Source organism: Mytilus trossulus, chromosome 6 (genome assembly GCF_036588685.1).
Source record: "Mytilus trossulus isolate FHL-02 chromosome 6, PNRI_Mtr1.1.1.hap1, whole genome shotgun sequence".
NCBI classification, from domain to species: domain Eukaryota; kingdom Metazoa; phylum Mollusca; class Bivalvia; order Mytilida; family Mytilidae; genus Mytilus; species Mytilus trossulus.
Window position 1 is genome coordinate 54,789,122 of NC_086378.1, and position 20,556 is coordinate 54,809,677.

Here is a 20,556-nt window from a genome sequence, read left to right on the forward strand (position 1 = left end):
CATGAGAACTAATTAGCACGAGTATACAATAGTAAGTCAATGACTTCCCCATCTGATGTGGTGTGAAGGAACATGTCAAACTTATTGTTTTAATTCTTTTACTCTCCATCTTTACATCATGTAATGCCTCTATACACCATTACTTTGACTAGTATATTGAAAGCAATAAAGATCTACGATCATTATGACTGATGGATACTGTACTATGTCTGGCTGTCACTTGTCTGAATTAGTCCAGTCGGGACTGTATCAAATCTGTGTCATTTTGAAGGGGAAGGCCTCAGACTATAACTTTTTAAAAACTTTATTTGTAAATCAAAATGAAGGTCATTATCAATTTCATCATTTGATGTACAAACATCAAATTTTGAAAATAGTACATCTCACAACAAATGGAAGTTTTTAACGACCTTGACTGGCTATACAGCCCTTGCACGGTCGGTGTAGTACATCTCTAACATAATTCATTATTTATATACTTGCAGATGTAAATTCCAAGAATGATACTGAATGTCTTTGTGCTGTGGTTCTGTAAGCATCCATTGTTTAAATTCATTTTGTGTTTCACAAAATTTGCATGAGGAAAACTTAAAGGTATAAGAGAGTGGAAATGAAAAAAAATGCAATTTTCAAAGTTATAAAGGGGCATAACTCTAGAACAATAAGTACCTGTACCTCACTGTGCCCATGAGTCTGCAAGTTTTGATTCTTAGCATTGTGTATGAGTTTATAAGTTTTAGATGAGAAAAAATTATAAAATACCGAAACTAAAACGGTATGTGAGTCAAGGTTATTTCACTTAAAGTATTGGAGTTCATCACGTTCAAAAAGATTAACCTATAATATGTTCTAAACAGTCTATGAATATTTCTATCTTAAAAATGACCAGACAAATCACAAATGCCACCAATTTTCATGTCATTCTAACTTTAAAAGGTTAATATGTACTAGTACAAAAACCTAATTGCATGTTCTATACCGATTTCCAATAAATTACATCTCATTTTATGATGCGGAATGTCTCTATAAAACTACATCTAACGAACAATTTGCTGGGAAATGTTTAGAGGTTCTATTCAAATATTGAAAAAACACGTCTAGCTTTATTGTTTCACATACCATCAATTTGATCGCACACCGTCACGGCGGTCAATACAGTGATTGGTATAATCCGCCATTCAGCTAATTTAATTGATCTGTCATCTACGGTCTTAACCTAACTCAATCCTAAACTTTCCTCTTGAGTAGGAAAAACATTGGCAGATCGGTATAACACTAATGAATTCTGTTTAGTTTTCCCCGTTATCATATCTAACCTTAAGATGTGTATATAAATATAGGGCTCCTAACTTTATCATTGTCTAAGACTGCATCAGACTTGATTTATGATGACAGAATGGGTTTCCCCTAGGGGTCTAACATAATCTTGATGTCTGGACATGATGTGGGACACCAGGACACATTACAAAAAGAATAGACTTTTTTATTAGACATGAGTACTTAAAGACTGAGTCTGGATCTTTATTTTTGCCTGTTATCTCTGCAATACGTCTTAGTTTATAGAGGGGTTTTTTTTAATAAAAAAAAGAAATTCTCCCTACAGCTATTACATGCTGTAGGACACTTCAAACAAACAACCACATGTGTTAATTTAAAGAATACAATTTTTAAACTTTTAATGACTAGAATGCATGGAAACCAAAACCCTCAAGAAAAATAAATTTCCTATCAATTTTTCAACTTCTGATCTTGCTAATAAAATATTTGTATAAAACTGCCTTACAATGTCTAATGATGAGATCTAATAGATCAAATTAGGAGAAAACAGTGTCGGCTTTCCATCTGCTTCATGACTATAGGGAAAAACTAGAAAAGTGACAAGAATCTAGGTTGTATAGGACATCAGAGTTATGCAATGTTATTACAAAGTTGAAACCAGAGAAGTTAAATGCTCAAGGGAAAAATACACAGCTCAGAGATATAAATACCACCAAACACATTGGTTTTTAAGAGAATAAAATTCCTGTCTACATTAACATGACCAAAATGAGGAATTAGAGGTCGCAGCCGCAATTACAGGGAGTGAGTGTCAAGTCGGTGATGTTAGTGTACAGTGGCAGTGGCAGATCCAACCCCCCGAACCCCCCCTTTTTTTTTGCCGATCAATGCATTTGAAAGGGACATATAGTTGGAACCCCCCCTTGATCCTGGGTTGGGAACCCCCTTTTTAAAATGGCTGGATCTGCCCCTGAGTGGCCTATTTAAGGGCAGTTACTTCTTAAAAGAGTGACATCTTAAAATCTGGCGATTTTGTAACAAATGATATTTCAAAGCAAAGTGAGTATTCACACTGAAGCCATGGACCCTGAGCAGCCCAGGCTTGTAAAAATCATCTCTACAGGCCAACAAAATTTTACTAAAATGTTCCAAAACTTAAGCCCAAGGCCTCAGTAGATTTAAAAGTGTATCATGAAGACTGATGGCATACAATATTAATATTTTTTGCAGATTATTAAAATAATCATTTAATATTAATTAAAGTTAATCCACAAAAGTCATACTTTAGTATGTCATATGATATTTATATTCTAAATAAAGTTGGCTAATGATTTTACACTTAAACTATCCTAAAATCCTGCTAAAATTTTACAATTTATTAAGCATAAATTTGTTATAGTTCATACAGCCAAAGAATGGTAATCAACCTTTCAGATATTTTCTTCTTCAATAAGCATATTGAAATTATATGAAGTCAATATTTTGAAGCACTTCAACAAAGTTTATAATTTATTTTCATTGATTTTACTGGGAATCAAACAGCAAGGAAAGGAAGGTATAAAGACAAAGTTTCAAAAAAAATCTATTCTTTTTGCATAGAATGCACTAAAAAAGGGAGAATTATGATTTGTTTCATGATATGGATTCTCAATATGTTCTTTAAATGGTTCATAAGGGGATCAAACTTAATAAACTGTTAACAACAGAGATATTTCTTGCTTTTTTGTTATTTCCATAGCAAAATGAAAATGTTGAAATCAAAATAGCAATACATGTACTAATAAACTTATACTGATATGCAAAAAAATGCACAGTTATTATGAACCATGACTGAACAGGGCCAATTAAACAATCTTCACCAATGCCAATGCTAATACTAGTGCTTACCAAATACAGACCCTCCACTCTATAAACTGATCATCTAATCACAAACAAATACATGTAAACTAAGCAAAAGTTGCAACTTGCAATAGACATGCATGACTTATATATAAGGACCAGGGCCAATTAATCTGCATGGAAATGAGATAAATATGCCAATGTTTAAACAACAACATACCAAATATCATTGACATAACAATTAGTGGTTCTCTACTAACTGACATACATTTATTGTCTATTTTTTTATATATTGGATAATTGAATATTTTATGCTGACATTTTGGGTTGATTGGCGTGAGTCTACTGTAGTTACAAGCTAACTCATTGTTGACACTTTTGAGGACAACCTGAGTGACTGTCACACTGCCTGGGTATAGTGGCTAAAAAAAATGACTATATCCCCTTTCTTTTCTTGCACGACTTCTGACACTGAAATATGAACTTTTAATTAGAAGAAAACATTTAAATAACATCAAATTGATATTCCTAAATGTTTTTAACTATTTAAGCTTGCTTACATAAATTAAGAACAATTTCAAAACTGTTTGAATGTTGAAATCAAATGGGTAAAACATTTTAACATTTAGCTGCGAGTTCCCAAAATCTGTATTTAGGCCTAAGTAAATCAATACCATGTGATGTACTTTGAAACCTTATGTATAGGATTTTTAACTTAATTTGCTGTTATGCAATTTGCTGAACAAAACATGAACTCATTTATTATTGGCTGAAAGTATACCAAACTTGATACTTCCCAAGTCCCGTAGGACCACAACTCAGTAAAAAAAAATTGGAACAAAAGTCATGTGTACTGGCTCTTCTAATTACTTCCTTGCAATTAAACACCCAATAAACAAAAATATCTACAAGTTTGGTTAATAATAGAGCAGAAAACTTTTATTTCCTGAATTTTGTTATTTCTATGGCAGTAATTATGTCATAAAACATCAGCCAGTCTAGATATATAATTTACAACAAGTTATTAAACATTAAGCAACTATTCTGTTCTTTAATATTATACATCCTTTTGCTTTCAAATATCCGGCTGGGAGCATGTCTAATGAAAATTAAAATCCAGACAAGGACTTCAAATGCAAGAAATTTATAAAGCTGTATTCATTTTAAACATATATATTCAGTAAACATAATAAATAAGAAGATGTGCATGGTTTTGGTGCTTTCTTAAAGCTTTTATGAAAATCTCAGGAAGCTCTGATTTGTTACTAAGTTTCTGTGAAAAATATGACAAAATATTTCATTATTTTCATGGCCATTATTTATACGAACATATATTAGTACAATTGTATATATATAGGAAGTTATAAGCTTGAAACTAAATTTCATGAATCTCTTAAATTTCTATTTCCTGAGAAATGAAAAACAAAAGTTCACTTAAGACAGAGACTGACAGACAGACAGAATAAAGACAAACAGATGACAGAAGAATGAGGACAACAGAGGGACACACAGAATAAGGACAACCCATGTACAGACAGAATAAGGACAACATAGGGACACACAGAATGAGGACAACAGATGTACAGACAGAATTAAAGGACAACAGAGGGCACACAGAATGAGGACAACAGATGGACAGATAGAATAAGGACAACAGACGGACACACAGAATGAGAACAACAGATGGGCAGACATAATAAGGACAAGAGATGGGCAGGCAGAATGAGGACAACAGAGGGACACACAGAATGAGGACAACAGAGGGACACACAGAATGAGGACAACAGACAGACTGCATTTGGACAATAGACAAACAGACAGAATAAGGACAAATTGATAGACAGAAAGAATAAGGACAAATTGATAGACAGACATATGGACAAAAAGAATGAGGACAACAAAAGGACACTGACAAATAGACATATAAACAGAATTGGACAGCCAGAATGAGAACAAAATATGAACAAACAGAATGAGGTCAAACAGATGGACAGATATATGACTGACAGACAAACAAATTGAGGACAACTAACAGACAGACAGAATGAGTACAAATGGCAGATAGAATGAGGACTTTTAATGGGCAGACAGAAAGCATGAGGACAAACAGGCAGGCAGACAGACAGATAGACAGGCGACTGACAAACAGACTAAGACAGACAAGGTGAAAACAATATAGCATAGCCCCTTAGGTCCTCACTGTTTGGATTTTATGCTTAACTTTTACAATACCATCATGATCACTAAATATTAGACTATAGAATTTTCAATACTGATTTACTGTGGCAGAATTTTATATAGATTTCTTATCGGTAACATCATATTTAATACCGACAAGAGTTTGGAAATTACTGCTATCAAAGTCAATAGTGAAAGGCAGTAACCATCATTTTCTCTGCAGCTCATAAATTCCGTAATAATTTCCGATCAATGGAACAAATATTTCTTTTGTAACAGAAGATTAATTGAAGAATATTTCTAATCAGAGTCTAATGAAGGTATGTAGTGTGATGCAAACCTGATCAAAGGGAAAAATCAGGACTTAGCTCTGTGTTAATACTTTGATTGTCTATCAATTAACGTCTGCTATGTGATCTACAGTCCAAGATTACTATTAAATAATGATTTTTTTGAGAGACTTTTAGAATTTGTAACTTCCCTTCTGAAACTTGGATTTAATGAGGCTCGTTTAATATATCCAATTAGTAACATATGTAATACTAAAAGACAATAGAACCGAAAAATTAGATTTGAAAAGCTTGTGTTAAATGGACCAACGTCCACATTGCTTATGGTTACTGTGGTATAATTTGATTAGAGCCCCATCAACAAGCTTTCAGTTATTGTACACATGTTGCAAATTACCTGCATGAATGAAAGGTTTGTAGTACAGAAAGGGTCTCAGGCAGTTTACATGACATTTACTTATATTGATTAGTATATATATGTTTTTGTCAATGTTTTTTCTACATTGGTGACCGATCAATGCATTTGAATTAGGACATATAGCTGGAACCCCTCCCCCTTTTAAAATGGCTGGATCCGCCCCTGTTCTATATGATCAATAAACGAAAGCAATTATGACCGATTACCCCATGCCCCTCCCAATCAAATACTCCCCATATATTTACCTAAACTCACTTGTTGATTTTTTATGCATCTTCATAGGTCAATCATGTTGTCCGATTTTATTTGAGTTTGCTGATGTGATGTAGTGAAAAATGTACCATCATATAAATACAGATTGATCATCATATTTCACATAGAGAGTCGCAGCACATCTTTTTTTTAAAGATTATTGAAATGAAAAACATATTTTTCCTGCATGCATAATCTAGAAATCATTAGAGAAATTGGTTTCAAAACTAAATCTAGTGAAATATGTGTTATTTCTTGACTCAGGAGGTTAAATTTCCAAATTTAAAACACTCATTGCACTGGTTAGATCTATATCTATTCACTATCACATTTTGAAGGACTTATATTCATATATTACTAAGATAACTCAATTGAACATGCATCAAATTGACTATCAATATGATCTTTTTTAAGAAGCATCTTAAGACAGACAAAATCCTCTTTGAGAAATCATTTCTTACAAAATCAATTTGATAACAATAGACCATTTTCCGAGTGACTGCTTACAAATGTTCCCACGACTTCATCATGTTCAAGTTGTTTGTATGCAAGACCGTTTCATTTGCTGACAGTTAACAATTAACATTGAGCCTCCACTCTGGCAGGTTGTAGCAAAAAACAGATTGGCATTACTACGGTAGTTATGGAAAATATTTTCTGAATTTTACAAAATGACAGAATTCTCCGTAATGAATAAGCTTTATCATTGCTTTTCCAGTGCAGACTTCAATCACCACACAAATCGTCAGAGTGCCAGCTACCTAAATGAGACCCATTAATCATTTTTTTAAATCATTAAACTGTAATTTCACAGTTGATTTGCAAAAATCACTCAATTATTTTAATTTCAAGAGAAACAGAATCATTTTTTCCTTGTACTTTTCACACAATTTCAAATTGTATCTTTCATCGCATTGTAAATGACATTCATTTAAAACATTTAATATCTACCTAGGGAAGCCTAATGGAAAAAGCTTTGGCATTTTTGCGAAATAAAAGTACAAATTTCATTATTTTTTCTAGGGAATGCTGAGAAGAATTAATATAATGGTAGTTTAATTGGCCAAATGCTTGTATTTATAATCAACAAGAAATAAACATGATAAAGTTGTCTCACAAAACAAAAGTTCAAGTGATTTTTTAAAAGATAAATTTTCTGAAAGTAAATGCTATCTTGCATTTCTTTTATTTAAAAATAAAAACAAACAGATCTATATATTCTAGTTTTTTAAATATTTCATTATCATACAAAAATATATTCATCAAAAATTAAAGTTGTTTCATAAAACAAAAGTTCAAGAGACTTTAAATAATGGATAAATTTTCTGAAAGTAAATGTCAACTTGCATATTTTTATTGAAAAAAAAATATACAAATATATATCACGTATTTATCCTAGAAATAGATACAATTTTAGCCGTTAAATTAAACCACTACTATGAATTTTATAGTAGAATACATTTTAAATTACTGCTTTTTATAACAGCATAAGACATGTGATCATTTATAGCATATCAAGTTATAACTCCTACGATGGATCTATATTTCTTTGAAAAATACAGGTTCGAGTAGTTAAACGGAAAAATTCATCTTGAGCCATATTGAATATTTGCATGACTAGGAACCACAATCAGCAAGTTCGTTACGTATGTTTGAAAGTATTTCCCATAACTGAACAAGAAATCTTTGAATAGCGTTGGATGGCTAACACGAATCTATTTCATAGTAGCTTAACTTGAATGATCTGTCAATATGCAGGGTTTATTTTCACAGGATTGTGCATCAAATAAATCAATTCCATTAGCCTGATAAAAATAACAAAAGGAAATTTACTGTATTATCTCTCCCTATTCAAAATTACAAAACCATCGATTTGGCATTTAACAAAGGCATTGATCTTTTAACTTTTCTCACACATGGTGATTTCGCTGAAATAATGAAAAAAATATTTGTTAGTAGATTACCTGAGATAGGTGATTTCAAGCCACTTAAAAGTTTAATTCCGTTTAATTTGCATAATGGTTGAATAGAAATGGGTCTATTTCTGAGATACAGAGGAATCTTATTTCAACAAGTTGAAAAAAAATATTTTAAAAATGGATTTAATTTGAAGGCCTTTGCATGATGAAAGAACTTGTTTTGCATTCAAACCACCATACATTTGATGAGAACAGCTTGAATTATTGACTTTTTTACTTTTTCGTAATATCATTTTAAAGTCAAATACAAAATGTATGTAATCAAGAGGAAATTTTTTCTTGACAACTTAAAGCAACCAGGCAAGAATCCAGAGGGGGGTTCTGGGGGTTGGAACCCCCCCTTTTTTTGGACGATCAATGCATTTGAATAGGGACATATAGTTGGAACCCCCCCCTTTTTTTTAAATGGCTGGATGCGCCCCTGGCAACTGTTCATTAGTACGTCACAGCTCCCTACAGAAAAACAAAAAAAAATCCTTTAAACACCATTTTAGTTTCTGGAACTTCCATTCTCATCAGAAGAATCAAGCTGTAATGGTGGTGCATGTAAGAAGAAAGTATGAATTTGTTATTGGAAGAAACAACTTTTTAAAATTAACTGCATTTCAAAAATGTTGAGAAAAAGAATTTGGTTTTTGATGGTTCGCTTACTGAAAAGTCAACATCTAGATTTCTTTTTTTATTTCACAGAATGAACAATATAGTCATACTTTTCAGAACTTATGCTTATATATATATAGGTGCATAAATAAAATTTGGGGATTACGAGCTGTATAAGTATGCAAGAATCGCTTGAAATAGACCTAGTTGCATTGAAGACCTGTTGGTGGCCTAATAAAATTGAGAATGGAAATGGGGAATGTGTCAAAGAGACAACAACCCGACCAAAATAAAAAAACACAACAGCAGAAGGTCACCAACAGGTCTCCAATGCAGCGAGAAATTCCCGCACCCGGAGGCGTCCCTCAGCTGGCCCCCAAACAAATATATACCAGTTCAGTGATAATGAACGCCATACTAATTTCCAAATTGTACACAAGAAACTAAAATTTAAATAATACAAGACTAACAAAGGCCAGAGGCTCCTGACTTGGGACAGGCGCAAAAATGCGGCGGGGTTAAACATGTTTGTGAGATCTCAACCCTCCCCCTATACCTCTAACCAGTGTAGAAAAGTAAAAGCATAACAATACGCACATTAAAATTCAGTTCAAGAGAAGTCCGAGTCTGATGTCAGAAGATGTAACCAAAGAAAATAAACAAAATGACAATAATACATAAATAACAACAGACTACTAGCAGTTAACTGACATGCCAGCTCCAGACTTCAATTAAACTGACTGAAAGATTATGATTTCATCATATGAACATCAGGCACAATCCTTCCCGTAAGGGGTTTAGTATCATACCATCATAACATATATGAGAAGAACATAACCCGTGTCATGCCAACAACTGTTTTTAGAATAAATGTGTTTAGTTCCGACACAAAGACCTTAATAGACTATTTTCTGCTCTTAATTCGGGTTGTTGTCTTATTGACTCATCCCCCATTCACTATTCTGTTTACTAAATAAAATCTCCACAACTTTGAGACATCATATCAGTGCATATTTCCATCTGTTGATATTTTGTTTGACGCTTCACATTTATAGACTGAAGATCTATGAATGATGGCAGGATATGTGTTTACTTTGAAACCTTAGTGTTGCAAAAAGACATTTTGCAACTTCCTCTTAAAGTGCTTTAAGAACAAATGTACTTTCATCTGATAGTCTGCAGTTTCAGCAGTGAATATTATTTTCTATTTAAATTTGGGATAACACGTAGTCTTCTAATCAAACATTGACTACTGAATACACTGGGCGTATTCAGCCATTTTAAAAGGGGGTCCCAATCCAGGATAAATGAGGGTTCCAACAATATGTTTCCAATCAAATCCATTGATCGTCAAAAAGGGGGTCCCAACCCTGGATCCCGCCAACCCCTTCCCATCCCTTACAGGAATACCATTGTTTAATGTAATTCACTTGATTTTTGTTTAGTGACACACCTTTTAGTGTAAGTACTTTTTAAAATTCAGCTATATACAAATGTAACAATATAGAAATGAAATAGGATCAATACAACATTTTTCACATCTCAGTTTCCATTATCAAAGACAAATAACAGAAATTTTACCAATATTTTAATACCGATCTTCGTTTTCCACATCAACTTACACAATTCTTTGAAGTTCAGTCTTTAGGGACTCATTTTTCTACAGGTTAATGTCAAACTTTATTAAAGGTGAGGAATTGAATCCCTAACACTTTTATATAACTTAATTAATTCAATTACAATGAGCTATGGAGAACAACAGTGCAATAACGTAAATAATTTATTTACAATGAAGTATATATATATATATGGAGAACAACAGTGCAATCAGAGAATAAACAAATCAATGTGGAACAGTTTTTTGGTTTTTTACCATATATATTTGTTTCCACTGACATGCCAACAAAATTATATTTATAAGCCCTGAATGTGTCATACCAATCAGATGTATCAACAGGTTTGTACTATCATGTGCAACACAATTTGTGCCACATTTGGAGCAGGATCTGCTTCCCTTCAGACACCTGAGATCACCCCTCACCCCGATGTTTTTGGTGGTTGTGTTGCTCAGTCTTTAAGTTTACTAAGTTGTGTTTTGTGTACTGTTGTATGTCTTTCTCTTTTTTTGCACAGTGTCAGTTTATTTTCGACTTATGAGTTTGAATGTCCCTTTGGTATCTTTAGGCTCTCTTTTGGTTATTTTACATTGGGTTGCTGTCTCAATTATATGTATCCCAACTTTCTTTTTCCGACTTAGTCGGTATAGTTTCGGTTTGTGCCCTTTGAACTTAAGGACACTTAACAATGGCAACAGAATATGCATGCTCGAAAATCCTTTTTGTGATTGGACAAAATACTGTCATGGTCTGTGATTTGGTTGTGTTTGAAAAAACGTCTGGTTAATTAAATCGTGATGGAAAGCAAGTGAAAACTATAAATATTTGAACTAGATCTCACAAAGATTTATATTTTTATTAAAATAATTGTTTCTCCGAAAGCTCTTTTTTGCATCCATGACAGTTGTTTATTTGGGACAATTATATAATTTTTAATGTAAACTTTGTTGTACGAACATACATGACTTTTAGAACGCACCTACGCATGTGAGATTTCCGCAGGGTTTGGTGGATATACTCAAATTTAAATACATTGGATATCTTTTTTAAAGATAGTTCTAGTTATTCATATATATATACTTTTCTCTTAGTGAAAGGCAAATATTGTCTTTTGATTGCCAGATCATTCTTTGCCCTTTGCTTATGGTAAGTATAGTTTTGGTGCCTTTGAAGAAACAAGGAACTGAAATTTATGACATGATAAAACTTCTGAGACCATTAAAGTCATTAACTTTCCTAACAATCAAACATAAAGGACATTTTTAATTTTACTAATAGTCATATGATGGATGTTTTTATTGTAGTTAAGTATAAAAGACAAAAGCATTCTGTCTGAAAGTTTTAAGTACCATTATCAAAAACTAACATTAATTTCTCTGATGCTCATATAAATAATGTAAATTTGACTTTGTGCTTTTAAATCTCTGTCACTGAGTATATACAGGGTATTTAAGACATTGTTAATGAGTCTGAAACTTTATGTGTATCAAAAAAAAAATATTCAAATTTTAAGACAAGTCAATTTAGTTAAGTTTTGTTTTACGCAAACTCAGTGACCTTAACTTCCGTATTTCACAATCATCACTTTGTAGAATCTGAGATTTATGTTTGGAATTATATAAGAATGAAAAAAATCTAATATGTAAAGCTCATTTGACAAACCAAATTTTATTTCCAAATCCCTAATAAAAACAATATAAAATTGACTTTAATTTTTCAAACTGCTTTATTACGTTGGATTTCATGTGACATGCAACTAAGTAAATGTCATTTCTGAATTCACTGTAAGTTACGAGAACGTTAAAAAAAAACAACGATCGACAGAGATGTTATGAATGTCAGCGAATAGACTGATAATTTCCGTAAATGGTATTATCTTTGAGAAAAGATTGATTCGTCAAAAAATCAATAGAGTAAAATGTTTTTCAGAATTCTCAAAAGTGTCCAAAGGTTTTGAATTTGACCCTCAAAATTTTGCAAATGACCAATACAAAATTGCATTTCAATTGATAGTAGTTTAGGTCTAGAAAATTTATTTTTAGGAGCAGCATGGAAAAAAGATTTTGAAAACTATGATGCTAGTTTAATTTTTATAAATATCCACAGAAGATACAATGTAAATGTACTCAACTTTCTGTACTTAATTTAAAAGGATGCTTAAAAAAAGAGCGCTTAAAAAAATCATTTTTAAAAAGAAATTTATGAACATTTTACTAAATGTGTTAATAAATATCAGGAATTTATGCCATGCCTTCAACCATGAACCATATTGTCGCTGGGCTTCTAAAATGTTGTAAATTACAATTTTTTCAAGAAAAAAAATATCTCACAAACAGGCTTTAAAAATTTTGGTAAAATGCATGCTTCCAAAATGTTGTATGTGAACTTGAACATTTTTCTAAATAGCAGTGAAATAAAAACTTTGACATTTCTGGATTATCCAAAAACTTTAATCACTTTCACAGAAATAAAGAAATGTACAATTATTTTTTTCCCAACACATTCTTCAACGATTTTCAAGTTTTCATACAACATTTTGGAAGCAAACTTTACAAACAACTGACATTGGCAATTTTGTAATATGTCTTATTTCACACATTTTAATTGGTCTAACTGTATGCTATTTTGTAATCCCAAAGATTTCCTCCCGCCCAGACCAGTATTTTTAGCCAAAATAACTCATATACAGTATGACGTTTTAGAAGCCCAGCGATGATATATATATTGCAAAAAATCAAACTCATTCTACAAGTCATGATAATACACTCCTCAAGAACCATAAAATCAGCTCAAGATCTGCAGGCATTACCATCAAAAATAAGGATAACTACATTTCCAAGAAGTTCAAGGGGTTAATGCGTAAAGTAAGAAAACATTTTTCATTTAAACATGCAACTTAAAAAAAAATCCTTTCAACTTAAGTTATTTGCGACAGTGCATTGCATGTTTCACAGACTTATACGCCATTTCATGTTATTTTGCACAATTTTAATTCCAAATCACAATGTAAAAGAAAACTTTAATGAGTCAACCAGTGCAACAGATCACATATAATATTTCTTTTTAACATTGTAAAAATTCTACAGCATTAAAACTACCAAAGTATCTGCAGCAAAAAGAAATTATTATATTGAGAGCGTTTCGTGTCATTTACAGCTTATCCAACACTCAGCAGCAATAAAGTGCTACCGTTACACAGGAAAAGATATTACTAATATTTATTTCGTAGTTGTTATGATTGTATACCAGAAGATAATAAATGTCTTATGATGATAATATATATCTAATAAAGCCACTTATACAAATCTGTTTCAAATATCTGTCATTAGTGGTTATATCTATCTCATTTATAACTGATACATATAAATATTTTTATAAAAAATGAGAAGATGAGGTACCATTGCCAATGAGACAAGCATCCACCCGAGTATATATACATTATACTTCTTCTGAGACTGCCACTCAATTATTGCTTGAGCAAAAAAGTGCAAATTTCTTATTTTACTGGAAAAATGACAAGAATAGGGAAGTTATTAAACCCCACATGGGATTATTAACCAGTCTGCAACGAAAACTTTTTCATCTACTTAAGTCTGGAAACTAGCTTAAAATATCAAAACTTAATGTGACTATATAAAAAATTTTAAAAAATCATAAAGTCATAACTAATATTTACTTAAGTCTGTGGCATCCACTAGTGGTTAGGATTTAAGTGACTTCATGGTGCAGACTCAGATTAAAAATATTTATTTGAAAAGATTATTAACAATGAATGTTTTCTTCTTTTGACTTGACGATAATGTAAGTTGAAAAATACAATATGATGAATGATGATTACTTTTTGTGGCTCATTTGACGCTAACGGTATTTAAGTAATAATCAGGGGCGTTTGAAACTGTACAATGAAGCCCATACCACAGTACTCTCAAACTCTCAAGAATACCCAATTCTATCCAAGTTAAATTAAATTTTCAAATGTTATGCAACAAGATATTGTTTTCTGAAGTCCAAAAATTAATTTCTCTTTAATGAAATTAAACGTCAAACAAATGATTTACTGTAATTTCGTAACAAACCATCAGAACATGAATGTCTTCCTTAATTACTTTAAACTAATGTAAGAAAACATATAGTACAAGTCTACCAATTTTCATTACTCTGAAGAAGTATTGATCCACTAATCAACCAAAGTGCTATGAAAGGCAAATGATCATCATGTTTCTCCTAACCAGTCCTGAAAATGTAGCTAGATTAAATCTTATTGGAATATGATCTCTGCTTATAGAAAATTATTTTAAGTAAAGGAATCGGTAAAAGAGTTTATAAAATTCATTTCCTATGGTTTTTAAAATGTAACCTCACAAGTCAGGAAGCATGTAGTTTGTTAAGATTTTAATTTTATCTAAATTTGAGAAAATACAAATGTATATATCTGACCTTAGATATGTATTGATCATGTTGATGAAAAGATTTAACACCAAAAAAAATAATAAATATAAAAGTATATTGAATTTCTTTCATTTTTATTAAATAAGCAAAAATATCTATCTTCTGTTTCAAATTCAAAAGATATCATACCATTAAAGAGCAATATTCCAACATATTTCTGTTGCATCTTAAAGCAAAGTTTTGCAAATACCTTCTAGTCCAAGTATAATTTTCTAGTCTGGTAAAAAAAAAATAGTGACTGAATCATGCTAATGGATCAGAATGTGTCAGGGTGTAAAAAAGTCACCAGACTTTCAATTTTAAAAGTTTTCAGTAGCCACTGGTTTATCCATTAACATGTTCATTCAAAAATAAACTTAAATCAATACTAAATACTTATGACAATACAGAGGTCTTAATTATTGTCTTTAACTAATAAATCTTTTACCACCAAAAACATTTTCATAAATTGTCTTTCAAGTTGCCAATTCTATTTCATGAGAGCAAACACTTCAGATGTTGGAACTCAAATGGTCATGAGCTGTCCCATTGGAAGATACATCCAAAGAGAAGGCACTTTGAAAAAAAGAAATATCTTCTATGTAGAGGCTTTGTTAAAATTTCTTCTTAATTTTGACAGTACAAAAATGAAAATATCTGTAAACAACCTATTATACAGTATCAAAGAAAATTGATGCCTTCCCTGTGTCCTAAATGTATGTGTATAACTGGAACAGCCTTGACATGCACATCTTTGGTAAATTCACTAGAAACAATATTGCAAGTCATAACTGGCATGTGTCTCCTTTTGTACTATGTCTCTAAGTTCAGAAAAAAGCATGTTAACTATATAGATAGTAAATGAATAACTATTACTTATCATGCTTATTAGAAAATTAATCAGAAACAGGTAGCTCATCTTAAATGTTATTGGTTTTTTCCCCAATACTTTGTATGTATCATATCTATATGTACTATCTAATTTAGATTTACCATATATACTTCTATTGTAATGGTTAAGCATGATCCATTTATGTGATATGATATTGTTCCCCTTAATTATATCACCACAAATTATGAAGCCTTTTGTAATATTCTTTTGGAAAAATTTATTCAAAAGAGCCATGGTTTCTAGTCTTTGCATTGCACCAATATAAAAATTCGGTAAAATTTCAAACATTCATTCATCCTGAGACTACTATAACACATTGATAAAGAACTCATTACTTGCTAGCAGCAATACAAAATATTCAATATATAAAATTATGTCAAATTAAATATTTGATTAAAGATATATGTAGCTAACTCATCAAACAGAAATATCAAACATCTTTAAAGCATATATATTTCACTTCTCTAAAAAAATAATCTTACAAAAGATAATTTTAATAGCTCTGGTTGATCATAATTTAATGTTAAAATTGAAATTTCGTTTTTTTACTACACATTCAGACTTAAATCACACCAAATAGACTAGAAAAGCATTTAAATTAGTGCTCACCTGTACAAATACATTTAAATAAAAACTCAATTGTCCAAATTCCAATAAAATATTGACCAGGTGTCCTACTATTAAATAGTTCATTTCACCTGTATTAAAATCAGGTATTTTTACTACATTTTACAACAACAAAAAATGACAACAAAAGCTTCAAAAAACATATAAGTTAGCCAAAGTTATTTTAAACTTTGGGAAACTTATTATATAGGTAAATTTTGTTACACTCTAAATATAGAATAAAGTAAACAAACTTACCATTTGCCGGTCTTTTCCAAGAGTGCACAAAAACTGAAATTACCAGAAATAAACATGTTGTTCCAAAAACCATTGCATCTGTTTCGTTAAATGACAGAAAAACTCCATATGACACTTTCAAACATGAAAGTTTTCCAATAAAACATATGTGGGAATGATCGAATTCACACAAGTTAAAGTACTCTTCAATGTTCGATACATTTCCAATCAAACGCAAGGTGCGCTGCCTGTTTGATCTCTTTATCCAATAGAAATTAACGTTATATCAAGGATATCACAATTAAACCAATAAGAAATGACTTTTCAGTATTGATCTCGTGAACTTTTGGTATTGTGGAAAACATGACACTCCGTAATCAGCATCAGCAGTCCAACGGCAGATTTATTATATGTCAAAGTTTAACACAAACATTAAAAGATAAGATTTAGTTTTTACTTGATTGAATTAAAATCGATTAAAAGGCACAAATTGATAATGCTATAGAGGCTTTAGAGGCTTTATAATTAACTCTTTTTTTTCCGAATTCTCACACTTAATTGAGGGTATGGATGGGGGGGTCTGTTATTCTGTAAACATTTAATTTTCATCCCATTTTTCTCTAATCTTTAAAAAAATAACCCCTTTTTTCTCTAATCTTCCAAAAATTAACCCTTTTATTCTCTAATCTTCTATTTTTTGGCTCATTATTCTCTAATCTTCATTTTTTAAGGGCATTATTCTTTAATCATTTAACCCCATCCAAACCCTCTTAATTCATTGATAACTAGGATCTGGATCATAATATCTTACTGCTAGGACAGACATTATTGACTACTTTAAAAGTTTAAGACATACATGATACAACTGTAGCATGAAATATACCTCAGACTGCTATTATATGTAATCTCAGGAAATACAAATCAGTAATGACAAACCGTCACGTTTTATATCTATTTTTTAAAAAGTAAATACATTTGTAAAACATTTTATGAACTAAATAAGATATCTGATAAATCATATAAGATATCTATATAGTTTATAAGATATTTTAGTTAATAAGCAATAAGTGAAAAAAAAATGCATATATTGAATAGTTTTACATTTGTAATTTCGCGGTGGACTTTGCTCATTGTTGAAGACCTTATAATGACACACATAAAGTTGTTAATGTCTGTGTCATTAGGTCACTTGTGAAAGGTTGACTCATATCACATTTTATATCATGATATATATTTAGCAATTCCTGCGCCTTTCATTTCAACTTGAAGTGCATAGGTGGATCCAAAGGGAGGGGGGGGGGGCATTTCATGGGGAAAATTTGGTTGACTATATAGGGAATCATTGAAGCATGACTGGAGCGCCCCCCCCCCCCTTTTTTTAGGTCAGTCAGCGGGTCCCCCTTATGAAAAGTTATGGATCCGCCACTGAGGTTCAGTTTATCCACTTCCGCCAGTGATGACCGAAAGAGGGATGTCTGTTTTGTTATACGGGACTTAAATATATGAATATGCAGCCAATATAGATAGGGTATGTGGTGTGATTGCCAACTGAGACAACTAATCCGCCGGATTTCAAATGACTGTCTGTACGCGAATTCTCTTCTTTTGACAAAATTAATTATAGAATTAACAATAATGTCGTTTTTGATTGTCTTTAATAAGATCAATTCCAAACTAGCTTTTTGAAATATTTTATTTAAATACTTTATTTCTGTGATTTTGTTGTCAGTTTACCAATATAACTGGCATGCAGTTTAGAATAACCTCTATATTTCAAATTTTGAAACTGTTGACAATTTTTCATTGTTAAAGTAGTAAAAACATCTACGGTCGGACATGAACATCTTGTTTGTTGATCAGTTACGGACACCGCGGGGAATTCCAGGGAAGCGGGTCAAGGGGTTGGAACCCCCGATTTACTTGGACGATCAATGCAATTGAAAGGGGACATATGGTTAGGACTCCTCTTTACCCTGATAAATGGAAGTTTTTAACGACCTTGACTGGCTATACAGCCCTTGCACGGTCGTTTTTTTTTGTTGTTTTTTTTTACCCTGGGTTGTGATTTCCCGTTTAAAAATGGCTGGTCCGCATCCGGGACATTATTTTTACAGTTACCCTGTTTTGTAAGATGAATTATCTACTTAATGTTATATGCTAGATTTTTGTTTCCGTTTTAGGTACATAAGCTAACCGTGAAACGCCACAAAACACAAAAATTTGAGGAATGGTTGCTAGTTCTCATATAAATGCTTGAGTTTCCAGTTCTCATTTTAACCGATTTAAATAAACATAATACAAAGGAAACAAGATCTACCCCTAACGGAAAAAAATCAAAGATGACTTAAAATATATTTATAAAGCGAATAGCACCATATATCACTGTTAAATCATTTCGTCTGTTGCTTTCAGATAATCATCAATAAGCTATAATAATTTACAGTTAAAAACAAGGCTAAAATATTTCTTTTATTTTATGTATCGGAATTCTGCACTAAACTGTAACCAAAGTATGAGGATGTTTACATTGACAGGGCAACGTACGGCCTTCAACAATGAACAAAACAAATACCATATAGTAAGCTATAAAAGACCCTTACATGACAAGATTTGAAACAATTCATTATGAAATCTAACGACTTGAATGATGCTGAAAGGGATAAACAATAACCAAATATGACAAACAGAAACAAAGACTACCACTGAATTACTAGTTACGGACTTTGGACAGACACATAAAGAATGTTGCGGGTTTTAACATGGCTATGAGCGCTCAACTACCCGGGACAACGGTGTGACAGCACAATACAGGAAAAGAACAGAGGCATGTAAATTATATGTCTCTAATAAACTAATAATAATCAGTTGACAAAGGTTCTTAAACGACACTATAGCTAGTCATGCACACATTGAAGTATAACAATATAGGAACAATTGTACTACAAAAAAGGGCGCAGTTAGTGCCCATAGGTCGATTATCTTTATCGACGAAAAGTACACAGATCGATCTAATCGATGGAAAAAATAAACGTCGGCTGTTGTCTGCTCTATGGTCGGGAGATTGCCGCTTTGACACATTCCCCATTTCCTTTCTCAATTTTATTATAGTGAGTTTATATTAATTTGTCTCATCGCATGCATACCAAGTAAGTGTATTGATCACATATTTAGCTATTTTTATAACATAAAAGTTTTATGATATGAAGCAGCAAATATATTTGCAATCAGAGTAACTCTAACCCTAATCATAACAAACAAATTAGATGTGTCAAAGCGACACGAATGGTCCCGTCTCAAAAAATTGAAAAATCTGCAATTTCAATAACGGTGTCGATAGATGCATGATAAAATTGAGAATGGAAATGGGGAATGTATTTTTGAGTTGACAAAATGGACTTTTGTGACACAAAATTGACTTTTGTGACAAAAATGACTTTTCTCCAAAAATGACTTTTGTGACCCAAAATTGACTTTTGTGACACAAAATTGACTTTTGTGACACAAAATTGACTTTTGTGACACAAAATTGACTTTTGTGACACACAATTGACTTTTGTGACACACAATTGACTTTTCTGTCACATGATGCACATTTCGTTAATATCCGGTCCTCTTATTCGTTGTTCAAAGACTGGTATGAAGACTGAAGCATTTTAATTTTATTCAGATATCTTTAGTTACATAGTGTGCTATATGGAGTCAGTAAATTCCATATGGGGTGCCGGAGAGCGACGCTCGAATCCCAATATGGAATTTACAGAGCCCACATCATATAACATATTAGGTCACTAGCACACTATGTAACTAATTTTATCTTAATACCGACTACTAGTATCTTAACATGGGACATTCAGACCAGTGTCCTATCAAAGAGATCAATTTCAGTTTCAAGGCCGATAGTTATAAGAACCTACTCCAACTGGTCTATACACTGAAAAACAAA

General features: G+C 31.9%; 1 protein-coding gene across 4 annotated transcripts in view; it reads right to left on the bottom strand.

Annotated features, from left to right (window-relative positions):
- LOC134721547 (protein turtle homolog A-like) overlaps window positions 1–16,847 on the bottom strand; it is a 104,611-nt gene extending 87,764 nt beyond the window's left edge. For all 4 annotated transcript variants that reach the window (XM_063584641.1, XM_063584639.1, XM_063584640.1 and 1 more), the window contains exon 1: window positions 16,635–16,847. In XM_063584641.1, the coding sequence (XP_063440711.1) occupies window positions 16,635–16,707 (73 nt within the window). In that variant the 5' untranslated portion in view covers window positions 16,708–16,847. The remainder of the gene's footprint in view (window positions 1–16,634) is intronic.
- Between the last annotated feature and the right edge of the window lie 3,709 nt (window positions 16,848–20,556).